The 22,619-nt window shown below is 58.6% G+C and overlaps 1 protein-coding gene across 2 annotated transcripts; it reads left to right on the top strand.

Annotated features, from left to right (window-relative positions):
- Positions 1-1,287: 1,287 nt before the first annotated feature.
- PARP16 (poly(ADP-ribose) polymerase family member 16) lies at positions 1,288-21,260 on the top strand. 2 transcript variants are annotated; one of them, XM_055129434.1, is made up of 6 exons: positions 1,288-2,035; positions 12,135-12,272; positions 13,751-13,957; positions 16,958-17,129; positions 18,631-18,772; positions 20,038-21,260. In XM_055129434.1, the coding sequence occupies exons 1-6, from the start codon at positions 1,862-1,864 to the stop codon at positions 20,171-20,173; spliced, it is 969 nt and encodes a 322-aa protein (XP_054985409.1). In that variant the 5' UTR covers positions 1,288-1,861; the 3' UTR covers positions 20,174-21,260. The 2 variants fall into 2 exon arrangements, with proteins under 2 accessions (XP_054985409.1, XP_054985408.1); XM_055129433.1 differs by having other exon boundaries at positions 20,035-21,260.
- Positions 21,261-22,619: the final 1,359 nt, after the last annotated feature.

Below are 22,619 nucleotides of genomic sequence, written 5' to 3'. Positions count from 1 at the left end.
GGGACAGGGGGTGCGGGACATGAAGACCACCCCCCGGCGGCGCTGCGGATTCGAACCCTGGTCTGCGGCGAGTGCAAGGCGAGAACCTTAACCCCTGCACTTTCTGTCCCTTCCCCTTGTGGCTTTTCTTAAGACTGTGATGGATGCAGGCACCAGGATTTCATTTAAGTACGTTACAAATTATACTTGTCACATATACTATTATTATTTGGGGGATGTCACATGTCACATCCGGCAGTGTTCAGGAACTACTTCCCTTGTTTTGTTTTTGGGTCACACCCAGCGATGCTCAGGGGTTACTCCTGGTTCTGTGCTCAGGAATCACTTCTGGCAGTGCTCAGGGGGCCATATGGGATGCCAGGATCGGACCCAGTCTGGCCATGTGCAAGGAAAACCCTCCCCCTGTACTATCAGGTGGTCTAGTTTTAATCTCTGGTATCTCATGGCCCCCTATCTCCCGAGTACCTCTGGATATGACCCCCAAGCCCCCCAAACAACATCAAAACAAACCTCACCCAAACACACGATTTGAAACGACAAGACAGGGCTGGGGAGGGGTATGGTGGTAGGGCACTTGCCCCGCGCATAGCCTACCCGGGGTCGATTCCCGGCACCAGATACGGGTCCCCGGCGCTGCCCAGAGAGACGCCCGAGCACAGCGCCGGGAGCCTGTCCTATGACAGCCGGGTGTGAACCTTGGATTCACCCCGTCGGGCCCGGCGGTGTCAGAGCCGCACACAGGGCCCAGCGTTCCCGGGATAAACGCTCCTTCTGGCCGCAGGAAAGGCAGCAGGAGACGCGCAAGCCCAGCCCGCGACGCGGGGACAAAGGCGACTTCAAGGTCGCGCGCGCAGCCCAGCTCCCGCTCGCCAACCCCGCAGCCCAAGGTGCGCAGTGACGTGGCCACTCCGCCCGGGCCGCACCTCCCGGAACCGCGCGCGGAGGGCGGGGCGCGGGGCGGGGCGGGCGGAGCGGGGCGCGGGGCGGGGCGGGGGCGCCGGGAGGACCCGGGGCGGAGCGGGGCGCGGGGCTGGGCGGACGGAGCGGGGCGCGGGGCGGGGCGGGGGCGCCGGGAGGACCCAGGGCGGAACATGTCGGGATGGGGCGGAGCGAGGCCGGGCGGGGCGGGGCTCCGGGAGGACCCGAGGGCGGAGCGAGGCGGGGCGGGGCTCCGAGAGGATCCGAGGGGCGGCGCAGGGCAGGCGGGGAGGAGAGAAGGGGCGGGGCGGAGCGAGGCGGGGCGGGGCGGAACGTGGAGCGAAGCGGGGCGGGGCGGAGCGGGGCGGGGCGGGGCGCGGGGCGGGTGCTGGGCGGCGACGAGCCGGAGCTCCGGCTGCGCGGGGAGCGAGGTGGGCGCGCGGCGCCGGAGACCCCCGCAGGAAGGCGCGGCGTGCGGCGTGCTGTGTGCGGGGCTGGGGGCACGCGGGGCGGTGGGGCGCCGGCGCCGAGGACAGCCGGCCGAGCCCTGGCGCTTGGGCCGCGACACCTGGAGGCGGAACAGGAAGACGCGGGCGGCGCCGCGACCTCGCCGGGCGCGGGGCGGGGGCTGTGTCCGCGCACCCCTGGGGGAGCCTCGGCCGCGGCCCCTGCCAGGGACACCCCGTTGTCCTCTCATCCCATGTCATAGCCCCTCCCGTAGGCCCGGGCACCCCGGACCCCATTATCCCCCAGCCCCTCTCTGGCGCTGACCCGCGTCCCCGCCGGCCCGTCTCCTCGGCGGGTCCCCGGAGCCCCGCAGGAGCCGCCCGTCAGCGCCTCTGCCGGCCCCCGCGATCCCGTCCCGCCGCCGAGCTCCAGCCCCGGCCCCGGAACCCGGTCCAGCCCCGCGCTCCCGCCGGGCCGCGCGCCCGCAGCAGCTGGGATGCAGCCCGCAGGCCTGGAGGCCGTTCGGGAGGCGGCGGGCCGCGACGTGCTGGCCGCGGACCTTCTGTGCAGCCTCTTCGCGTCGGCGCTGCAGAGCTACAAGCGCGACTCGGTTCTGCGGCCCTTCCCCGCGTCCTACGCCCGCCACAACTGCAAGGACTTCGAGGCCCTGGTGAGTGCGCGTCCGGGCGCTGCCCCTCCACGTGTCCACACGCCGGGCGTGGGGAAAGGTCCGGGGGAGGCTTCCCCATGTGGAGCAGGAGCCCAGGGAGCCGCGGCGGAAGGCGAGGTCTGGGGTCAGCTGCTGCTGCGGACTGGGATGGTGTCGGCCGGCGAGCAATCAGCACCGAGTCGCCCAGACCACCCAGACCCCCTCGCTAGGGACGCGATGCACGGATATCGTACTTAGAGCACGGTAGTCATTTTTTTTTCTTTTTTGTTTTTGAACCACACCCGGCAGTCCTTAGGGCTTACTCCTGACTCTGTGCTCAGGGACCACGCCTTGCAGGGCTCGGGAGACCATCTGTGGTGCCAAGGATGGAAGCCGAGTCAGCTGCGTGCAAGACCGGTGCCCTACCTCCTGGACTGCCTCTCCAGCCCGCTGCACTGATCGTTTCTGATATTCACAAGGCACAATTAACTACCTTTTCAGTTGAGGGTCACACCGAGCAATGCTCTTGACTCTCTGCTCAGGAATGAACCACCAGTGGTGCTCAGGGAGGGGCAGTGTGGGATGCTGAGGATTGAGCCCGAGGTCAGGTGCGTGCAAGGCCAATGCCCTACTCTGTTGTATCTCGCCAGCCCCTGCACTGGACATTTCTGATATTCGCATGGCAGTTGATTGAATTTTTAGTTTTTGGATCACACCCAGCGATGCTCAGGGGTTACCCCGGCCCTGCACTCCTGGCGGTGCTGGGGGGGAATATATGGGATGCCGGAGTCTGGTGCATGCAAGTCAAGCGCCCTACCTGCTGTACTGTTTCTCCAGACCCAAGATGTTTAATTGAGTGTCCATCCCTAGCATTCCATATACCAGTTACCTTAGTTTTTTTTCTTTTGGGGGGGTGTGGGGGAGGGTATTACGTGATGGTGCGTAGAGCTCATTCTTGGCTCTTGTACTTGGGAACCCTGTGAGGTGCCAGTTTGAACCATGGTCTGCCTCATGCAAGGCAAGCGTCTTGCCACCTGTACAGACATGTCTGTCCTGCCCCCCCCCCTCTTTGTAATCCAAATTTTGGGACTACTTAGGAAAAATATCTTAACCAGAATTGGTTCTTTGAGAAGGGGAACATCAAAATAGCCTAATAATTTTTGTTTGTTTGCTTGGGGCCACACCTGGCAGTGCTCAGGGCTTCCTCTCGGCGGTGCCTGGGGAACCATATGGGATGCCTGAGATCGAACTCAGGTCAGACGTGTACAAGGCAGCACCCTACCCGCTGTACTATTGTTCTGGCCCGCACGTTTAGATTTATTTTGTTTTGATTTCGGGCCACACCTGGGGCTGCTCAGGATTTACTCGAAGCTCTGTGCTCAGGGAGTGCTCTGGGGGACCATATGGGGTGTTTCTGGGTTGGCTGCAGGCAAGGCAGATGCCCTACTACTCTGGTGCAGGTGTTTAGAATTCTGACCAGATGGTCGGGGTTTGTTTCCTCTTGTCACTCCCAGGGGCCAAGAGACAAGGTTTGGTGCTTTGCAGTGTAGAAACTTACTGGGGGTGCTGGGAACCAAACCCAAGACCTCACACACCCGGGGCAAGTGCTCTACCACTGAGCTACGTCAAAGGCCGTCGGGATGTCCTGAGGCTGCTCAGGGCTTGGCCCTGCTACTCGGGAGTTTCAGTGCACAGAGCGATCAGGGAGTGTTGAGCCGACTGACCCGCTTTGTTTGGTTCTGCAAATCCGTATACGCCGTTTGGTGACCTGGTGAGAGCAGAGTGAGGGGAAGCATCCTTCCGTGTCTTTGGGGGTGGTGGTCGGGTCCACTTGCGTGGGTGTTGGGGGTCCAGCCACCAGGACCTCGCTGTAGGTGCTAGGGATGGCGCGCGGGCCCGTCCACAGGAGGAGCTCGCTCTACCACCTAGGGCAGGTCCCCGCTGCCGGCTGCAGATGGACCTGCAGAAGCCTCGCGGCGGGTCTAGCGTCAGGGAGCCAGGGGGAGGTGGACAGTGTCCAGCAGTTCGGGGGGGGGGGCAGCGGACACGGACGGGGCAGGCAGCGTGGAACAGGGGCAGTGGCTAATGCTGTGCCAGGTCTCTCGGAACTTACAGGGGTTTTCGGGTGCGGAGGGGAGGAGGGTCTAGGGGTGTCAAAGGGTGCACAGGAAACCCCGGGGAGACAAGTCCAGTTTGCTGTGGGAGAGCAGAAGGCCGCGAGCTCGCCAGGGCCCCCAGACTGGCCCCCGCTCGCAGAGACTCACGTGTCAGGCTGCCTGCGGCTGGATCCGGGATGCACTTCTGGACGACCTCCGTGGTAGCTTGAGAGGAACCTTGGGTCTCCTGATGTGGCACCCCGCCATGCAGTTTATCAGGTTTCTTTTTTTTTTTTCTTTTTGGGTCACACTTCAGGGGTTACTCCTGGTTCTGCACTCAGGGATGGGATGCTGGCAAACGCCCTGCCTGCTGTGCTGTTGCTCCGTCTCCAGTTTATTAACTCTTATCCAGAAACACCAATGAGGGCCGGAGAGATAGCACAGTGGGTAGGGCGTTTGCCTTGCACATGGCCAACCTGGGTTCGATCCCCAGCATTCCATATGGTCCCCCGGGCATCGCCAGGAGTAATTCCTGAGTGCAGAGCCAGGAGTAACCTGAGCATCCACCGGGTGTGACCCAAAAAACAAACAAACAAACAAACAAACAAGCAAACAAAAGCAGAAACACCAATGAATGGGGGTGGTATGACTTGGTTTGGGATTTTTTTTTTTTTGGGTAGGTTGGTGTTTGGGCTGCTCCCAGCAATTCTCAGGAGTTGCTCATGGCTATGCACTCAGGGATCACCCCTGGTGGTGCTCAGGGGACCCTAGGGTGGCCTGGGTCCGATCAGCCCTGAGTTGGTCATGCTCGCCCACCTCCCGGGCCCCTTGCCATGTTCCTCCTGCCATTACAGTCACCAGGAAAACAATCTGGTGTGTTTGATGGAGATGGAATGAGCGCAGTGGAGCTTTGGAATTGTTTGGATTTATCCGTGCCTTTTCATATTTACACGTTTTGATTACCTAGCTTTAAAAAAATTTTTTTTTATTAGTGAATCACTGTGAGGTACAGTTACAGACTTAAAAACTTTCGTGCTTACATTTCAGTCATACAGTGGTCGAGTGACCGTCCTTCCACCAGTGCCCATTCTCCACCACCAATGGTCCCAGTATCCCTCCCCCCACCCCACCCTGCCTCTGTGGCAGGGCATTCCCTTTTGCTCTCTCTCTCCTTTTGGGTATTGTGGTTTGCAGTAGAGGTATTGAGTGGCCATCATGTTCGGTCTATAGTCTACTTTCAGCCCGCATCTCCCATCCTGAACGGGCCCTCCTAGCACCCTTTACTTGGTGGTCCTTTCTCTATCTGAGCTGCCTTTCCCCCCAGCATGCGAGTCTGGCTTCTAAGCTGTGGAGTAATCCTCCTGGTACTTATCTCTACTGTTCTTGGGTGTTAGTCTCCCATTCTGTTACTTTATATTCCACAGATGAGTGCAATCTATGTCTGTCCCTCTCTTTCTGATTCATTTTACTTAACATATACTGTCCGTGTTGATCCACTTATATGCGAATTTCATGACTTCATCTTTTCTAACAGCTGCATAGTATTCCATTGTACAGATGTACCAAAGTTTTTGTTCTTGAGCAGTCATCTGTTCTTGAGCACTCGGGTTTTTCCAGATTCTGGCTATTATAAATAGTACTGCAATGAACACATACGTGCAGATGTCACTTTTACTATACTTTTTCTGCCTCTCCGGGGTATATTCCCAGGAGTGGTATTACTGGGTCAAATGGGAGCTCAAGTTCTAACTTTTTGAGAATCGTCCATATTGTTTTCCAAAAGGGCTGAACCAGTCGGCATTCCCACCAGCAGTGAAGGAGAGTCCTTTTCTCCCCACATCCTCGCCAACACTGGTTGCTTTTGTTCTTTTGGATGTGGGTTTCCTAGCTTTTTAATAGGCGCGTTCCCCACCACACACCTTAGCAGATCTGGGGGGCCCGGGGCTGTCCTGGTGCTTCAGTGCCGGTGCTTGGCAGCGCTGGGGTCGGACGTGAGGCCCTCACACGAGCCTGAGCTCTCCCCCTGGGCCTTACATACTATTTATTTTGATGTTGGGCTACACCTGGTGATGCTTGGGGCTGGCTCCTGGCTCTGCACTCGGGAATCTCCCCTGGCGGGGCTGAGGGAGCCGTGTGAGATGCAGGGGAGGGCAGATCCGGGTCAGCCATGTGCAAGGCAAACCCCTACCCAGGTATGCTGTGACTCCAGACCTTAGGGTTTTTTTTTGTGTGTGTGACAACTGACTGTGCTCAGGACTGACGTCTCTGCACACAGGGGTCACTGCTGGGGGGTTCCCCGGGCCTTGTGGGGAGCCGGGGATGGAACCCGGGTTGGTCGTGTGCAAGGTTGTTAGGTGAAAATAACCTACCTACTATATTGCTGATACAGCCCCCTAAATTTTATAATTTTATTTCTAATTATATAAGTACTGTTGGAATATTCTCTCTCTCTCTCTCTCTCTCTCATTTTTGGGTCATACCCGGCGATGCTCACGGTTTTCTCCTGGATCTGCACTCAGGGATCACTCCTGGTGGGGCTCGGGGGACCATGTAGGATGCTGGGGAATTGAACCCAAGTCGGCAGTTGGGGCCAGGCGCGTGCCTAACTCTCTCCGGTCTCTGTTCTCGTGCTCAGGGGTCGCTCCTGGTGGGGCTCGGGCCCCTCTTGGCGGTGCTGGGGATCGAAGCCGGGTTGGTTGTGAGCAAGACCACGGCCCCACCAGCTGGCCTTACACCTGTTTCTCCGGACCCACAGACAGACTCCCACCATCTGTTCTCTCACCTGTTCTGTGCTGGGCACTGCCCTGGGGAAGCTCAGCCGGGTCCGGCACGGCTTGAGTGAGAGTGTCCTGGGCAGGGTGGCACCGTCGCCGGGTGTGCACCTGTCCTGAGACTAACGTTCTCGCCTCTTGCCAGTGTGAGAGTCAGAGGTTCACTCTTGAATAATGTTTTTGAATTTGGTTTGTATTTTTGCTTGGGGCGGGGGCTTCTCCAGTTCTCTAGGGGGCCACTAGCGCTGCACGTGTTGGTGCCTGGGGGAGCTCCCCGTGCCACCATGTGTGCCAGCCACGTGCTCCAGCACTTAGAGCTGCCTCAGCTCGGAGGTCGGCTCTGGAAGGAAAGGGAATCGGGACAGGACCCAGGATCAGTTGTGGTGCCCTGGAGAGGAAGGGGAGGTGCCAGCAGAGGTTTTCATTTTCTTTTTCTTTTTCTTTTTTTTTTTTTGGGTCACACTCGGCGATGCACAGGGGTTATTCCTGGCTGTGCAGTCAGGAATTACCCCTGGCGTTGCTCAGGGGACCATATGGGATGCTGGGAATCGAACCCAGGTCAGCCGCGTGCAAGGCAAATGCCCTACCCGCTGTGCTATGGCTCCAGCCCCTTCTTTTTCTTTTTTTGGGGTGTGTGTGGCGCATCTGGTGTGTTCAGGGGTCACCCTGGCTCTGCACTCAGAAACCACTCCTGGCGGGGCTCGGGGAACCCGTTATGAGGTGCTGGGGAGTGAACGGAACCCGGCCAGCTGTATGCAAGGCCAGCACCCTCCCTGCTTTCCTGTCACTCTGGCCCCTGTTGTTTTCCTTTGTTTAGCAAATGGCACTCAGAAGTAACAGGGAAAGGCCAGTGCCGGGGCCAGAGGGATACATACAATGGGTATTGCACGTGTCTGCCCAGGGTTGATCTCCAGCGCCCCGTAGCACCACCAGGTGTGACCCAAAAGCTGAGAGAGAGAGAGAGACAGAGACAGAGACAGAGAGATGGAGGCTTGTCTTTTAGCCGTTGTGCGGGGACCACGATACGAGAGAGTTGAAGGCTTGTCTTTTTGCTATTGTGCGGGGACCACAGTACGGGTTCGAGCCCCGGCCTAGCTGCCATGAGCCCGTCTCTGGCTTCCCGAGTCTCAGCGTAGTCCGGCCTCCGCCTCGCTCTCCTGCGTCCTTCCTCCGGGCCTCCTCCCAGCCACTGTTTGCTCTGAGAAATAATGGTTTGATAAACACCCCTTCGCATTCATCACTGTTTAAGCCCCTGGTTATTTCCTGGAGACAAATTCCTCATGGTGAAACTGCCAGCTCGGAGGCTGACCAGCCTTCCAAAGGAAGACTCTGACTGTCTTTCCAGATTGGAGAACAGGCTGTTAGCATTGCTGGTGGCTTGCAAGGCAGAGAGAATCTGATGAGATTGGTTTGAAGTGGAGTCTGGGCATTGGGGCGATTTTGTCTGTTTGCAGAGAACATGTGACTAGCACTCCCCCCGGTGTTTATTGATTTTCTCAGAAGCCACTCTCTGCTGGTCAGTGAACAGGTCCAACTAGGTGACGTGTTTTACATCTCAAGGTAAAAATTTCCTTTTGTTATCAGATCAAGCTTTTATTATTTCTTTATTCAGGTTTGGGGGCTACACCCCGCTGTGCTTAGGGCTTATCTTGGCCCTGTCCTCTGGGATGTCTCCTCACAGGCCTGGGGGGCTGTGTGGGGTGCTGGGGCTCGAACCCGGATCAGCTGTATGCAAGGCCGGTGCTTCACCCCCTGTGCTCACAGACCCTCGTGTTGCCTGTATGTCCTCAGTTCCCAAAGACGGAATCCCAAGCATGTCCGTGTGCAGTGTGCACCGGGAGAAAGACAGAGACCGAGTGATGTGACCGTCATAGGGCCGTGACTTGAAAGAGTAGCAGCCGCGGCCCAGTGAGGTGGCGAGCCCTGCGGTGGGACCCCACTTCTCGAGCAGCCCCCCTTCTCAGCCCTCCTGGGCAGGCGACGGCCTCTCGGTGGAGAGGGTCAGCGAGTATCTCACTTTTATCAGGCGGCTCTTTGTCTTCGCCAGCTCTGTCCTCTCCGGTGGTTAGGGACCTCGCCTCCAGCAGTGGGGCCTCCCCGAGTGCTGCCCCCGCCTGTCCCTGGGCTCACAGTCCCTGGGGTCTGCCGGCGTGCTTGGCGGGGCCCTGATGTTCGCCCCAGCCCTGCTGGGACTCCCGAGCACCGCCACAGAGGGCTCCCCGCTGGACTATCTCCCAGGGCTGGAGAGGCAGAGCAGCGGCAGGGAGCTTCCCTTGCATGCAGCTGCCCTGAGACTCAGCCCTGGGTCCTCCTAGGAGTGACCCCTGAGCACCACCGAGGATGGCCCAGGCTCAACTAAGCCCCAGATCAAACAGCCCCAAACCCAACCCGGTCATGGCCTCTGCACATAGGCTCCTGGGTCCCTGCCAAGGAGACTGTGGCCCCTGGCCTGGCCGTCCTAGAGCTGGACAGTCATGGGGTCTCATGGTCCTTCCACCTCTGCCGGTCGCAGCAGGCGCTGCCCCTGCCCCGCCTCTCCACCTGGTCTGCTTCTCGCCCACAGATGGCCGTTTGCTGGGGGCTGCTCCGGGCTAGTGCTCAGGCCTGGCCCCCCTCCCCCCAGCCTTCTGGGCCTTGTGGCACGAGCCTGGTGGGATGCGTGGGGCTGACCCAGGGCCCCGTGTGTGCTCGGCGTGTACTGACCGCAGCCTGCACGTCCAGCTCGGCTCAGGCCGGCCTCCCCCCAGGCAGCGGCTGCAGTGGCCCGTGTCTCACTCCCTTTCTTGGGGGTGACTTATATGGAGGGGGAGTGAGAGTGCTATTGGATGCCCTGCTTCCCCCACCGCAGTCCCGGGAGGGTCAGGACTGATCACACCGGCTCCCGGTGCCCTTCCGGTCGAGACCCCACTCGGACGAGGTTCCCTCGATCCTCATGGTGGGGGCTGGTACTCCCCACCCAGTGTTGTGGGTTTTTTTGGAGAAGACACAACCATTGGTGCTCAGAGGCTACTCCTGGCTCTGCACTCGGGAATCACTCCTGGCAGGGCTCAGGGGACCCCAGGGGGTGCCGGGGATCGAGCCCAGGTTGACTGTGTGCAAGGCTATCATATTGCTCTGGCTCCTGCCGTCCGGTTTCTGGGGGAGTCGGACACCTGGGATGGAGCGAGGACTCTGCCCTCTGCGGGAAGGGAAGAGTTGGTCCTGGTCCCGGCTAGGGTCCGAGACCTCAAAGGAGACCGAGGGAGAAGCGAGAGTGGGAGGGCCGGGGAGGAGAGCAGCACAGGGATAGGGGCACGGTTCCCGCTGAGATCCAGTGAACCCCCAGGATGGAGAATGCTTGTCTTCCTTAAGGCTTTGATAAGGGTCTTCCCAGACGGTGCCCCCCACTTGGAACTGGTCCTGTCTGGCCTTTCTTCTTGGAGGGCCAGAGAGATGCTCGTGGGCCTGGAATTTCGCTCGAGAGTCTCTGACTTGCTCACTGGCTTCCGGGCTCAGACGCTTCCATGCCTTTAGTCTGTTTCGAGACGGGGACGGTTGACTTTTCCCACCCACACTGTCAGGGCGTCACTGCACCCCTCTGTTCTTGGTGAGTGGCGCCACCAGGTGGACCCCAGCTGGGGCTGCCGGGGTGCTGGGATCACACAGGGCCTCCTCCACACCTGCCTGGCCTGCCGCCCGTGTGAGCGCTGGCCCCGCTGCTGGGATTTTATTTCCCCTTTTCCGTTTGTCATTGGGATGGCTAGCTCGGGGTCACCTCTGGCAACGGAGATGACACGGGTTGGTGTGGGGCGTCCAGGGCTTGAACACAGAGCTCCACGTTTGCAGGGCAGATGCGCTCCCACTTGGCCACACCCAGGGCTCCCAGGGAGGCCCCAGAGTGCCAGGAATCACATGACTTATGACTTATGTTTAAACTGAAGATGTTGTCAAGCTAAAGTTCACCATTTTTCTGTGTTTGATTTTGGGCCATACCCAGTGGTGCACTGGGCTGACTCCTGGTTCTGTGCTCAGCGATTACTCTTGGCAGGCTCGGGACCATATGGGATGCTGGGGATTGAACCTGGGTTGGCCTTGTGCAAACAAGCGCCCTGCCCACTGTACTGTTTGAGCACCGTAAGCCACGTGTCCATTTTGCGGATGCCTTGATGGCTTTATCTGGCCGCCAGGGGAACAGGTGCTCCAGAAGCTGGACTGCTGGAGTTTTGGGAAAGGGCTTTAACTTTTTTTTTTTTTTTCCGCTTCTTGGGTCACACCCGGCGATGCACTCAGGGTTACTCCTGGCTCTGCACTCAGGAATTACTCCTGGTGGTGCTCGGGGGACCATACGGGATGCTGGGAATCGAACCCAGGTCGGCTGCGTGCAAGGCAAACGCCCTCCCCGCTGTGCTATCGCTCCAGCTTTGTTAACTTCTGCTGCAGGTGTTGGCAGCCCCGGCCAGGTGGGTCTGTGACCAGGCTACTCCTACTCCTGTAGCAAATGCCTCTTGGTGCAGAATGTGGGTTTGGAGGCAAACGAATGATAAGATAATCTTCATAAGATGAAACATGCAGTTTGCTGCTGGGTGGATGATTCTGGAGAGGGACAGACACAATGATCGCTGAGACGGGATTTAAAAATGCCGAGTAAGGGAAAAATAAATGCCCGAAGGCAACAGAAACTGAGCTTGTAGGAAGCCACCGCATGGGTCAGTGGTGGCGGGAAGCAGACCCTGGCGAAGGCTTTGGTGATGGAATGTTTTATGTATGGAACCTTACCATGTAGCACTGTCCTCCTGTTGTTCATCCATTTGCTCGAGCGGGCACCAGTAACTCCATTGAGAGACTTGTTGTTACTGTTTTTGGCATATTGAATACGCCACGGGTAGCTTGCCGGGCTCTCCGAGAGGGATGGAGGAATCGAACCGGGTTGGCTGCGTGCAAGGCAAACGCCCTACCCGCTGTGCTATCGTTCCAATCCGAACCTTAACCATAGTGCCTAAAAATATATATATTTTTAAGGCTCTGGAGAGATAGTATAGTGAACAAGTCACTTTCTTGGCATGCAGCCAGCCCTCCAAGCGCTACCAGGTGTGGCCCCCAAAGTAAAAAAAAAAAACATAAAACAGAAATGGACCTGTGTGCCTTGAGCGCATTCTTGGTGTTTGCAAAGGATGCTGGTGAGACTGAGAGAAGCGCCGCTCCCTGGCCTCGCCACTAGAGGGCGCGGCTCTCTGTGTTATGCATCCAGCTAACCGAGCGTCTTCCTCCCTACAGCTCGATGACGCCAGCAAGCTGCCGAACCTGCGAGAACTTCTCCAGGCCTCGGGCCACAGAGACAGACGGGCCTGGGACCTGGTGGGCTGGATCTTATCGTCAAAGGCCCTGGCGATCCACAGTGCAGGAAGGTCGGAGGTGAGACTTGGCTCTGTTAGGATGCGGGGCTGGGGCCCTCCCACCGTAGCGCCTGGTGGAAGATGCGGGTTCCTCCGCTCGGTACCCAGAGAAGCTGCTCGCGTGTTGGGAGTGGGCCCCGGGAACGTGCTTGCACGCCGCCCTGCCACGCTCCTTCCGGCTAGCTGCGTGCGTGACCTCGAGTTGTTTGCAGGGTGCTTTTTAGCAACCCCATTTCCAAAGTCACGAAACAGGGAGAGTGATGGTTGATTTCATCATGGATGGGCTGTACTGTGGGTTTTCCTACGTGGTTCAGTGTGCAAGGACACACAACCACTCGCCCCCAGTTCTGGTCACGTGGACCCTCGGCCACACCGTAGGTGAGATTTGTGGTGGGGCTGGAGAGAGAGCCACAGTGCTTGGCTGGGCACACAGCTGACCCCGGGTTGGTCCCTGGCTCCCATTACGCCCCCTGAGCCTTGGAGGGTGAGACCCAAAGTCCCCCTAAATAGAAAAGAAGCCTTTGCCTCCTTGGATCGTCGGGTATCAGAGCAGAGCCTGAGGCCGCCTCAGGTGTGCCTGCGTCTCCCTTTGTACACCTGCGGGCTGAGTCACGGGCTGGGACAGGATGAGTGTCACTCCACCACCGGTTCCAGCGTGGCCCCCGCATTCTGTGACCTGGTTTCCCTTTCTGCAGGCTGCCAGGGTGGACTGTGCCCGGCCCGTCTTGCCCTTCTTTCCTGTCAGCGGGCGCGCGTCTGTGGGATGTCTTATTTTTTGTTTATTTTTGAGACACACCCGGCTGTGCCCAAGTCTTATTTCTGACTCTGTGCTTGGGGATCATTCCTGGCAGGGCTTGGTCGACTATACGGGATGCCGGGGATCAAACCCGGGTCAGCTGCATGCAAGGCAGACGCCCTTCCGCTGTGCTCCTTGGCGCCAGAGGAAAGAGTCTTAACCTTTAAGCTCTGACTTAATTATAAACCCATGTTTATGAGTGGATGGTTTATTTTGTTTTTGGCCGTACCTGACAGTGCTCAGGAGCTATTCCTGGCTCTGTGCTCATGGGTCACTCTCAGTGGGGCTCAGGACCAAGTGGTCCCCTGGCTCAAACCCAGACCTCCTGTGTACAGCGTGTGGTCATCCTTGAACTATTCCTTTGGCCCCTAAGTTAGTGGTGTTTTTTTTTTCTTTTTGGGTCACACCCAGCGATGCACAGGGGTTACTCCTGGCTCTACACTCAGGAATTACTCCTGGCAGTTCTCAGGGGACCATATGGGATGCTGGGAATTGAACCCGGGTTGGCCATGTGCAAGGCAAATGCCCTACCCGCTGTGCTATTGCTCCAGCCCCAAATTAGTGTTTTCATTTTCAAAAAACCAGCTGTCCTCATGAGCTGAGCCCATGGGCGTGAAGACCAAGGCTTTCGGAGGCTATTTTGCGCTCTGGAAGCTCCCAGTGTCCCATGTCAAACTGTAACCCCTCTTCACGCTTTCAAGTTTGAGAAGATTCGGAAGCTGACCCGGGCCACCCACGTGGCCGTCCCTGTGCCGAACTTCCTGTTTGAGATCGAGTACTTCGACCCGGCGAATGCCAAGTTCTACGAGACCAAAGGCGAGCGAGAGCTCATCTACGCCTTCCACGGCAGCCGCCTGGAGAACTTCCACTCCATCATCCACAACGGCTTGCACTGCCACCTCAACAAGGTGGGTGCGAGGCCAGCGCTGGGGGCTCTGCAGCCTGGGGCGTGCCGGGGGCATGTCAGGAAGGCGTGTTCCGTGTATGGGCTGCAGAAGGCCATGGAAGCGTGAGTGGGCCTGTGGACCAGGAGCAGCACCTGCCGAGAGCAGGTGCTCCATGGAACTGCAGAGATACTACAACAGCGTGACCCTCTGAGTTGTAAAAGACTCTTTCATAAAGGTGGCACCCAATCCTGGCTGCACATTTATTATTTTTTCTTTTTGGGTCACACCCAGCAATGCACAGAGGTTGCTCCTGGCTCATGCACACAGGAATCACTCCTGGCGGTGCTCAGGGGACCCTATGGGATGCTGGGAATTGAACCCGGGTTGGCCACGTGCAAGGCAAATGTCCTACCCGCTGTGCTATTGCTCCAGCCCTGCACATTTAGAATCACTTGGGGAGCCGAAAAATATCCCAGCGTCTGTCTGAGCCCCGAGTAGTTGAATGAGAACCTCTGCAGAAGGCCCCGATTTGTGTGATGTAGAAGCTCATCAGGGCGCCGGGAGGTGTTAGAGCAGGGAGGGCGTTTGCCTTGCATGCAGCTGACCTGAGTTGGACGCTCACTATCTTGGCTGGTCCCCTGAGTCCTGCCGGGATTCCTTCCCCAGTGCACAGCCAGAAGTAAGCCCTGAGCATCTCTAGTGTGGTCCCCAAACCGAAACTTTACACACAGGAGACCCTGGCATGTAGCCAGCCCTCTTCTCAGCATCATGGCTGGCCCCGGGGCTTGGGCTGTGGCAGGTCAGGCCCCCGCAGGACCACCTGATTAACCACCCAGGGACTGACTCACTCATTGAGGTTTGAGAAGCGCCCGCTGACACTGCAGGAGACTTGGCCCTCAGCTTGTTTAAGTTGGGGGTGCAGCAAGGGCAGGGATAGTGTCCCTGCTCTGTCTTTTTAACTTACTGTGACATAACTGTTACCTAAAAAAAGTTTAAAGGGCGCATATGCTGCCTGAGCCCATGTGCTGCTTGTGCCCACATGGTTAAACGCATGTGGTGCCTGAGCACGTGTGTCACCCGCATCTCCCCTTCTGAGATGTGTACGTTCATGCTTTCCTGCCTAATGCTGGGATGTGTGTAGGGGCTCTCTCCGCCCTTGGAGAAGCCCGCGTTCTCTCCACTCTCTCCCACTTTCTCTCCCTACTTCCCTTCAAAACCTCCAAATAAAATCTGTTTTACTTAAAAAAAAAAATTAAGCTTTTGATGTGGGCCAGCGGTACTAGGGGGCTATTCCCAGTAGTGCTTGGGGGACCATGCGGTGCCGGAGATGAGACCTGCGCCCCACGTGGAGAGCATGCACCCCAGCCCTGTGACACCCCCCTGGGCCACTCTCTCTGGGGTCTGCGGGCTGCGGGCCACACCAGGCAGCTCCTGAGCGCTACTTCTGGCCCTGTGCTCGGGTGCTGGGGAACTGGGCAGTGCCAGGGTGGCCACACGTCAGGCAAGTGTCCTGACATCTGTCCTGTCTCTCTGTCCTCCCCAGCACATGCTTCCCTTGTCTTTAAGAGTCTAAACAAGGGGGCTCAAGTAGTTAGAGCATATCCCCCGCACCACCTGCCCACCAACGTGAAAAGAAATCAGTTATCCTTTCTCTCACTCGCTTGCTCACTCGCTCTCGTTCGCTCTCTTGCTCTCTTCTCTCTCTGTCTCTCTCTCTCCTCTTTTTTTTTTGTTGTTGTTTTTGGGTCACCTGGCGATGCTCAGAGATTACTCCTGGCTCAATCACTCAGGAATTACTCCTGGCAGTGCTCGGGGGACCATATGGGATGCTGGGAATCGAACCCGGGTTGGGCCGCGTGCAAGGCAAACGCCCTACCTGCTGTGCTACTGCTCCAGCCCCTCTCGCTCTCCTCTTTCTCTTGTTCTCTCTCCTCTCTTTCTCTCTCCCTCTCTCTCTCTCTCTCTTTTTCTCTCTCTCCTCTTCCTCTCCTCTCTCTCTCTCCTCCCTCTCTCTCTTTCCTCTTCCTTCTCTCTCTCAATCTCTCTCCTTCCCCCCCCCCCTCTCTCTCTCTTTCTCTGTTTTGGGTCACACCCAGCAGTACTCAGGGCTTACTCTGGGCTCTTCACTCAGGCATCTCTGATGGCAGATTCACGGGGACCCTGTGGGATGCCGGGGATTGAACCCATGTGGACTACGTGCTAGGCAAGCGCCCTTCCTGCCATACTGTCTCTCCCTCCCGCACCTGACAGCTGGCGGCCATGTTCTTGGGACCACCAGGAAGCTGCTGCCCTCAGGTGTTTTCTGTCCCTGTATTTTTGGGGCCGTGCCTGGTGGTTCTTGGGTACCAGGCTCATTGCTCAGGGATCGCCCTGGGTGCTTTCAGGGGACCTCAGGGCTCTGGCCTGCCAAGCACGTGCTCCAGCCTGGCCTCCTCCACTGGGGAGCATTTTCTTGGTGGTCAGTACACATAGGTGGACCCTTAGCCTGCCCGGCATGTCAGCTGGCCCTACCCACTGCAGTTCTGGCCTGAGAGATGCTGTTCCAGACACTGACTCAGTTCCTGCCCCCAGTCCTTAGTCAAGACTCCGTGCCTGTCAGGGCACGCCTGTGGGGCCAGAGAGATAGTCCAGTGGGTAGAGCACTTGCCTTGCATGCGGATGAGACAGGTTTGATCCCAGGCATGCCCTGAGTCTGCCAGGAGTGACCCTGAGTGCAGAGCCAGGAGTGACCCCTGAGTATCTCGGGTGTGACCCAGAAGCAAACGGGGTCTCTGGTCTCCCAAGGTGCGTTTCTCTCGCCCAGCCTGGCCCCGGAAGCCGCAGGTTTTCCACTCAGAGTCGGTTCAGCCATCGCAGATGGAGGACTGTCACCCTCCGGCGTGTCACGGAGCCACTGATGCGTCTGGGGGGGGCCAAACCAGACTCGACAAGCGCCTGGGCAGAGCCCCGCCGGCCCCCTGGCCCCGCCAGCGCCCGGCTGCACTCACCACCGTGTCCTCTCTGTCGGCTCTGCCCTTGCAGACGTCCCTGTTTGGGGAAGGCACCTACCTCACCAGTGACCTGAGCCTGGCCCTCATTTACAGCCCCCACGGCCTCGGGTGGCAGCGCAGCCTCCTGGGCCCCATCCTCAGCTGCGTGGCCGTGTGCGAGGTCATCGACCACCCGGACGTCAAGTGCCAGATGAAGAGGAAGGGTGAGTGAGTGGCCGGGGGCCCGCCACGCCGGGGAAACCGTGTCACTTTCCGGCAGAGAGGCGGGGGTGGGGGGGGGGGGCGGGTGGCTTAGAAGGATGGAGAGCGCGGGGTCCAAGTGCTTGAGGCAATCTGGACGGAGCAGGCGACATTCCACAGAGCGGAGAGCGGGAGCCAGGAGCTCCGTGATCATCAGGCTCATTTGCCGGCCCAGAGACACGCGATGCAGGCAGGCGTCCCGGCCGCTCTGGTGCGTGTCAGGGCTGGGGGGCAGCTGAGGCCCCGGGGGGTCCACCCTGGGCTTCCAGAGAGCGGATGACGGGCCGCCGGCGTCAGTCCCCTGTTCTGTGTGTGCCGGCCGGGAGGCCTTGCCCTCTGGCCCTTGCTGCTGGCGCTCAGAGACGGCCGACTCAGAGTGTCCGTCTGGTGTCCTGAGCCGCGGGCTCCCGTCTCTAATGCGAAACAACTGAGGCCAGAGGTGGCTCCGCTGCCTTCCCACGCCGACAGCCAGAGCCTGGCTGCGCCCCGTCAGCTGCTTTGGTCTTTATTGACTTGAGGGGGGGGTGTGAATTTTTCTTTTCTTTTTTTTTTTTGTCACCAAAGGAAACATTTCAGGGTTTTGTTTCTGGTTTGTTTTTTACTTTTTGTCGTTGTTTTTGGGCCACACCCAGCAGTGCCCTGTAGTGCTCAGGGCTTGCCCCTGGTTCTGTCCTCAGGACTCTCTCCTGAGGGGCTCAGGGCACCGCCCCTCGGGGTGCAAGGGGTTGAACCCAGGTTGGCCGTGTGCAAGGTGAGAGCGCCACCCCCTGTACTACCTTCCTAGCCCTAAAGTGCTACTAGTTTTTCGATTTGGTTTTGTTTTTGGACCACACCTGGCAGCGCTCAGGGGTTACTCCTAGCTTTGTGCTCGGAAATTACTTCTGGAAGTGCTTGGGGGACCGTATGTGGTGCTAGGAATTCAAACCTTGGTCTTGTGCGAGGCAAACGCCCTCCCCGCTGTACAGCCCCTAAAGTTCTGCTTTTTATTTATTAATTTTTTTTAGTTTTTGAGTCACACCCGGTGATGCTCAGGGGTTACTCCTGGCTCATGCACTCAGGAATTACTCCTGGCGGTGCTCAGAGGACCATGCTGGGAATCAAACCCGGGTCGGCTGCGTGCAAGGCAAACACCCTACCCACTGTGCTATCGCTCCAATCCCTAAAGTGCTACTTTTTAAAGAAAAATTGGGAGGCCACATCTTACCATGCTCAGAGATTATCCTACTCTCCGCTTTCACTCCAGGTGGGACTCGGGGGATGCTCGGGATTGAACCTGAGCCGCCGCGTGCACGGCAAGCACCCGCCCCTCCAGCCCTTTCTTTCTCCCGTCTGCCCTTCGGAATCATCAAATTCTAGTGTTGCTTCCCCGGGACTGGCCCGCGCCCCCGGGACTGGGAGTGCTGACCTGTGTCTCGTGACCTCCAGGCCCCTCCCCGTCACCGGCGCCTTTCTCTGCTTCTCCAGATTCCCAGGAGATAGACCGCAGTCGAGCGCGAGTCAAGAACAGCGAGGGGGGCGACGTCCCTCCCAAGTACTTCGTGGTCACCAACAACCAGCTCCTGCGGGTGAAGTACCTGCTGGTCTACTCACAGCAGCAGCCCACGGGGTAAGGACGGGCCGCCGGAGGGCCTCAGAGCTGCAGACCCGGCCTGCGGTGACACCACCGCCGGGAGGGCCCCCCGGGGTTCCGCCCGCCGCATCCCACAGGGCCCCTGAGAGCAGAGCAGGAGTAAGCCCTGAGCACTGCCGGGTGAGGCCCCAAGATCACAAAGAACTCAAAGTGGCAGACAGAGTCCCGGCTCTCAGCACGGGCGCGCCCCTGCCCCTCACCCCTGCCAGCCGCAGCCCGCAGTTCCTGTCAGTTTCTCGGGAGAGTTGCAGACACGAACCCTGAGGCCGGGGTGAAGCTGGGGGTCGCGCCCGCAAGCTGAGTTGGTCGGCCGGGGGCGTCACGGCCGCTGGCGCTGTCGGGAGTGGCAGGTGTCCGTGCCTCTCTGGGCCTGGGGTGCTGTTTCTGCCTCTGCACGGTGGTGAGGTGTTGATCCCCGCAGCAGCTGTGCCGGGCCCGCGGGGGCCGGGGTCACCTTCAGATGTTGGTGGGGGTCCGGGTGGCCGGTGGGGTGGCTCCCTGTCCCCGTGTCCCACTGTTTCGGCAAGTTTCCGGGCTTTAGAGTTTCGTCAGTGAGGCTCCCCTCCCCTCCGTCTCGGACAGGAGTCACCCCCTCTTCCCGCTCGGAAATTCCATCCCTGACCTCTCCTCCCCGGAGGGGCTGCTCCGAACACTTCAAGGGGTTAGGTCATCTCCCCGCGGGCCGGAGAGGGTTTCCCAAGCCCGGCTCGCGGTCAGCGCCTGTCTCCAGTGAAAAGACTTTCGAGAAGTCACCTGCCACCTGCTGCCGCCGGGGCAGACGCCGGGGCGGTCACCCGGCGCGGAGGCCTGGGCTGGCCGGCGAGACGGGTGGGCACTTTCGAGAGCAGACAGCCGGGATGAGCTCACCGCACAGCTGTCTCTGGACATGTAGAGAATGTTCTGGCGCGAGGCGTGGTGGCGGCAGCCCCCGCCTTCTTGCTTGTTGGGAGCACGCGTGGAGCTGCAGTTCACGGCTTGCCTGGGGCATGAGATCCATCATCCTATCTTCCTTCGGCCTCGGGTCTTGATGCGTATGTTAGCGAGAGCTGTTTGTCCTGACAGCGTGGGTCACAGCCGGCAGTGCTCGGGGGTCACTCCTGGCTCTGCACTCAGGAATCACTCCTGACGGTGCTCGGGGGACCCTATGGGATGCTGGGAATCGAACCCGGGTTGCCCTCCCCGCTGTGCTACTGCCCCATCCCTCCCCCCCCCAACGTGGCTCTCTCCCGCCTCTCCAGCAGGGCGTGCCGCCAGCTCTCCTGGGTCTCCAGCCACTGGTTTGCCGTCATGATCTCCCTGTACCTGCTGCTGCTGCTGGCCATGAGTGTCATCAACTCCTCAGCCTTCCAGCACTTCTGGAGATGGGTGAAGAGATAATCTTCCCCGCCCTGGATCGGGGTCCGTCTCAGCCACGTGCCTTACGGTCAGCTTGTCCTGTGCCTCTCGCCACGCTGGGCGCGGGCGCCTGGGGAGCCCAGGACGATGTTCGTACGCCATAAACGTATCCGCTGCCTTTGATGGTCTCGCCGGAAACGTCTGGGCCCTCGAGCTTGGCTTCCAGGGACCCTCCGTCTGCTCTTCCCTAAATGTCCTGGGGAGTCGGCTCTTCGGCCAAAGGAAAAAAAGTCTTGCTGTATTTAAAAACAAAGTGTCCGAGCTGTCAGGGGCCTGTTTACAATTGCTCCTGGCAGCCGTGGGCCGTCTCTGATGCCTTCTGGAAGACAGAGAACGTGTAGTGGGGCCCATAAATCACGAGGCTCTCGCCTTGTTTTGACTCCAGACAGCCAAGAGGAACAGTCATGCTTCTCATAAAAACCAGGGGGATCTTTTTTCTTTTTTTTCTGAGTCCCTGCAGCCTTTGAATGTGAGTGCAAAACATTTCCACAGTTGCTTCAGATCTATAGCCGGGCCTGTCCTGCCGCAGAGCAAGGCGTCGGGGCCGTGGCACTGGCCGCTCACGCCGGCTCTCCCCCGTGCTGCCGGTCGGCTGCTGCTTCCTGCCAAAAGGGAGCGAGAGGTTCGAGTTCTGATTTTTTTTCCTTTTTTTCCCTAAGTAGCCCTGACACGTTGGTCTCTGTGAGTGAGTGAAGGGGATGTTTCAGAAACTCGGCACCATCCGGCCTGTGCCCACAGCCTCTCTCCCGTTGGGGCGCAGAGGCCGGGTGCTGTGGCGGGCCCGCCCTTCTTCTCACGGAGCTGCCTTGATGGTGTCCAGGGCCTTCTGTGGGCCGCTCAGCCCCACTCAGCTTCGGCTTCCCGAGGGAGACAGTGGCCGCCCAGGGAGCTGCCTCTCATGGTCTGTCCCCCTCCCCGTGGGGTTTGGCCATTACCAGCCCTGTCTGATCATGTGGGGCCTGGGATTATGTCGTTTCTCCATGCTCATTGAAGGTGTGAGAAAGCCCCTATCAGGATTTTACATCGAATATTTGAACATTTCCGAAACAATAAAAGGTATTTTCCTAAACACCAAGTCGCTCTTGTAACTGTCTTCAGCTCTGTGTTTGCTGTGGTTAAAAAAAAAAATCTTTTTTTTTTTCTTCAAAGATTTTTAATTTTAGGTCTGGACCAATAGCATAGCAGGTCGGGCGCTTGCCTTGCACACGGCTGAGCCAAGTTTGATCTCCGGCACCGTGTGTGGTCCCCTGCACACTACCAGGAGTGATTCCTGAGCTCAGAGCCAGGAGGAAGCCGAGTGCAGATGCGTATGTCTCCCTTGACCCCCCACCAACACACACACAATTAAAAGATTGTGGTTAACGAGATTTAGGGGCTGGAGCGATAGCACAGCGGGTAGGGCGTTCGCCTTGCACACGGCCGACCCAGGTTAGATTCCTCTGCCCCTCTTGGAGAGCCTGGCAAGCTCCCCGTGGCGTATTGGTATGCCAAAAACAGTAGCAACAAGTCTCACAATGGAGATGTTACTGGTGCCCGCTCGAGCAAATCGATGAGCAACGGGATGACAGTGATACCATGAACGAGATTTATGAAACTGTTCATGGCTGGGTTTATGCATCTAATGTTTTAACCCCACAGCCTCCACCAGTGCACCCCTTTCCTCCACCAGGGTCTCAGGGGCCCCCTCCCCACCCGTCCTCTGGATGTCTTTGCGTGCAGGAGGCCCAGGCTCGACCCTCAGCTTGGTGCCCTGTGCACCAGCAGCGATCCCCAGCACAGAGCTGTAACCCAGCACAAGCACCCCCGCCCCTCCCTGCCCCCACCCCCCAGCCGGTACCTTACTTTCCAGGGAGAGAGCTCAATGGCTAAGCACGTGTCTTGCATGCAAGGTGCCTGGGTTTATTCCCAGCACCACATGGTCCCAGGGCACTGCTGGTGTGGCCCCAAAACAACCTTCCTTCTTCACGGTGTCCACTCACGGATCACTGAAGGTGTTGAGTTTCTGGTCATGGCGTGTCCACGCCAGGCCTCTGTGTATACCAGGCACCAGCTCGGAGCTGATCCAGGCCACGGGGGCCCCTCAGCCCTAGGAATGGACAGTCTGCCCGAGGGGGTGGATGGACATTTTTCGGGGTCAGTGGCTTTATGTGATGTCATAAAAGAGCTTTGTAAGAGCTTTGTAACCTCAGCAAAGGTTACTATGGTTCTGGGCCGGGGCCCCTTGCACTAATCTCTAACCCAAACAGCAGACAAGAAATCGAGGGCCAGGGAGGTCGCTCAGTGGTTGAGCGTGTTCCTTGTACCCCGAGTTAAACCCCAGGCACTGTGAAACAAAACAAAAGCTGAGGTTGTGGGGCTGGAGTGATAGCACAGCGGGTAGGGCATTTGCCTTGCACACGGCCAACCCGGGTTCGATTCCCAGCATCCC

The sequence above is a fragment of the Sorex araneus genome, chromosome 2 (assembly GCF_027595985.1).
Source record: "Sorex araneus isolate mSorAra2 chromosome 2, mSorAra2.pri, whole genome shotgun sequence".
In the NCBI taxonomy this organism is placed as follows: Eukaryota; Metazoa; Chordata; class Mammalia; order Eulipotyphla; family Soricidae; genus Sorex; species Sorex araneus.
Note: the sequence above shows the minus strand (reverse complement) of the source record. Positions and strands in the feature narration are given on the sequence as shown.

Bases quoted from the DNA above. Each gene is read 5' to 3' on its own strand.
- PARP16 (XM_055129433.1), top strand. From the start codon at position 1,862: ATGCAGCCCGCAGGCCTGGAGGCCGTTCGGGAGGCGGCGGGCCGCGAC. The intron at 2,036-12,134 runs GTGAGTGCGCGT...TCCTCCCTACAG, and splicing joins GCAAGGACTTCGAGGCCCTG to CTCGATGACGCCAGCAAGCT. The intron at 18,773-20,034 runs GTAAGGACGGGC...CCGCCTCTCCAG, and splicing joins TCACAGCAGCAGCCCACGGG to CAGGGCGTGCCGCCAGCTCT.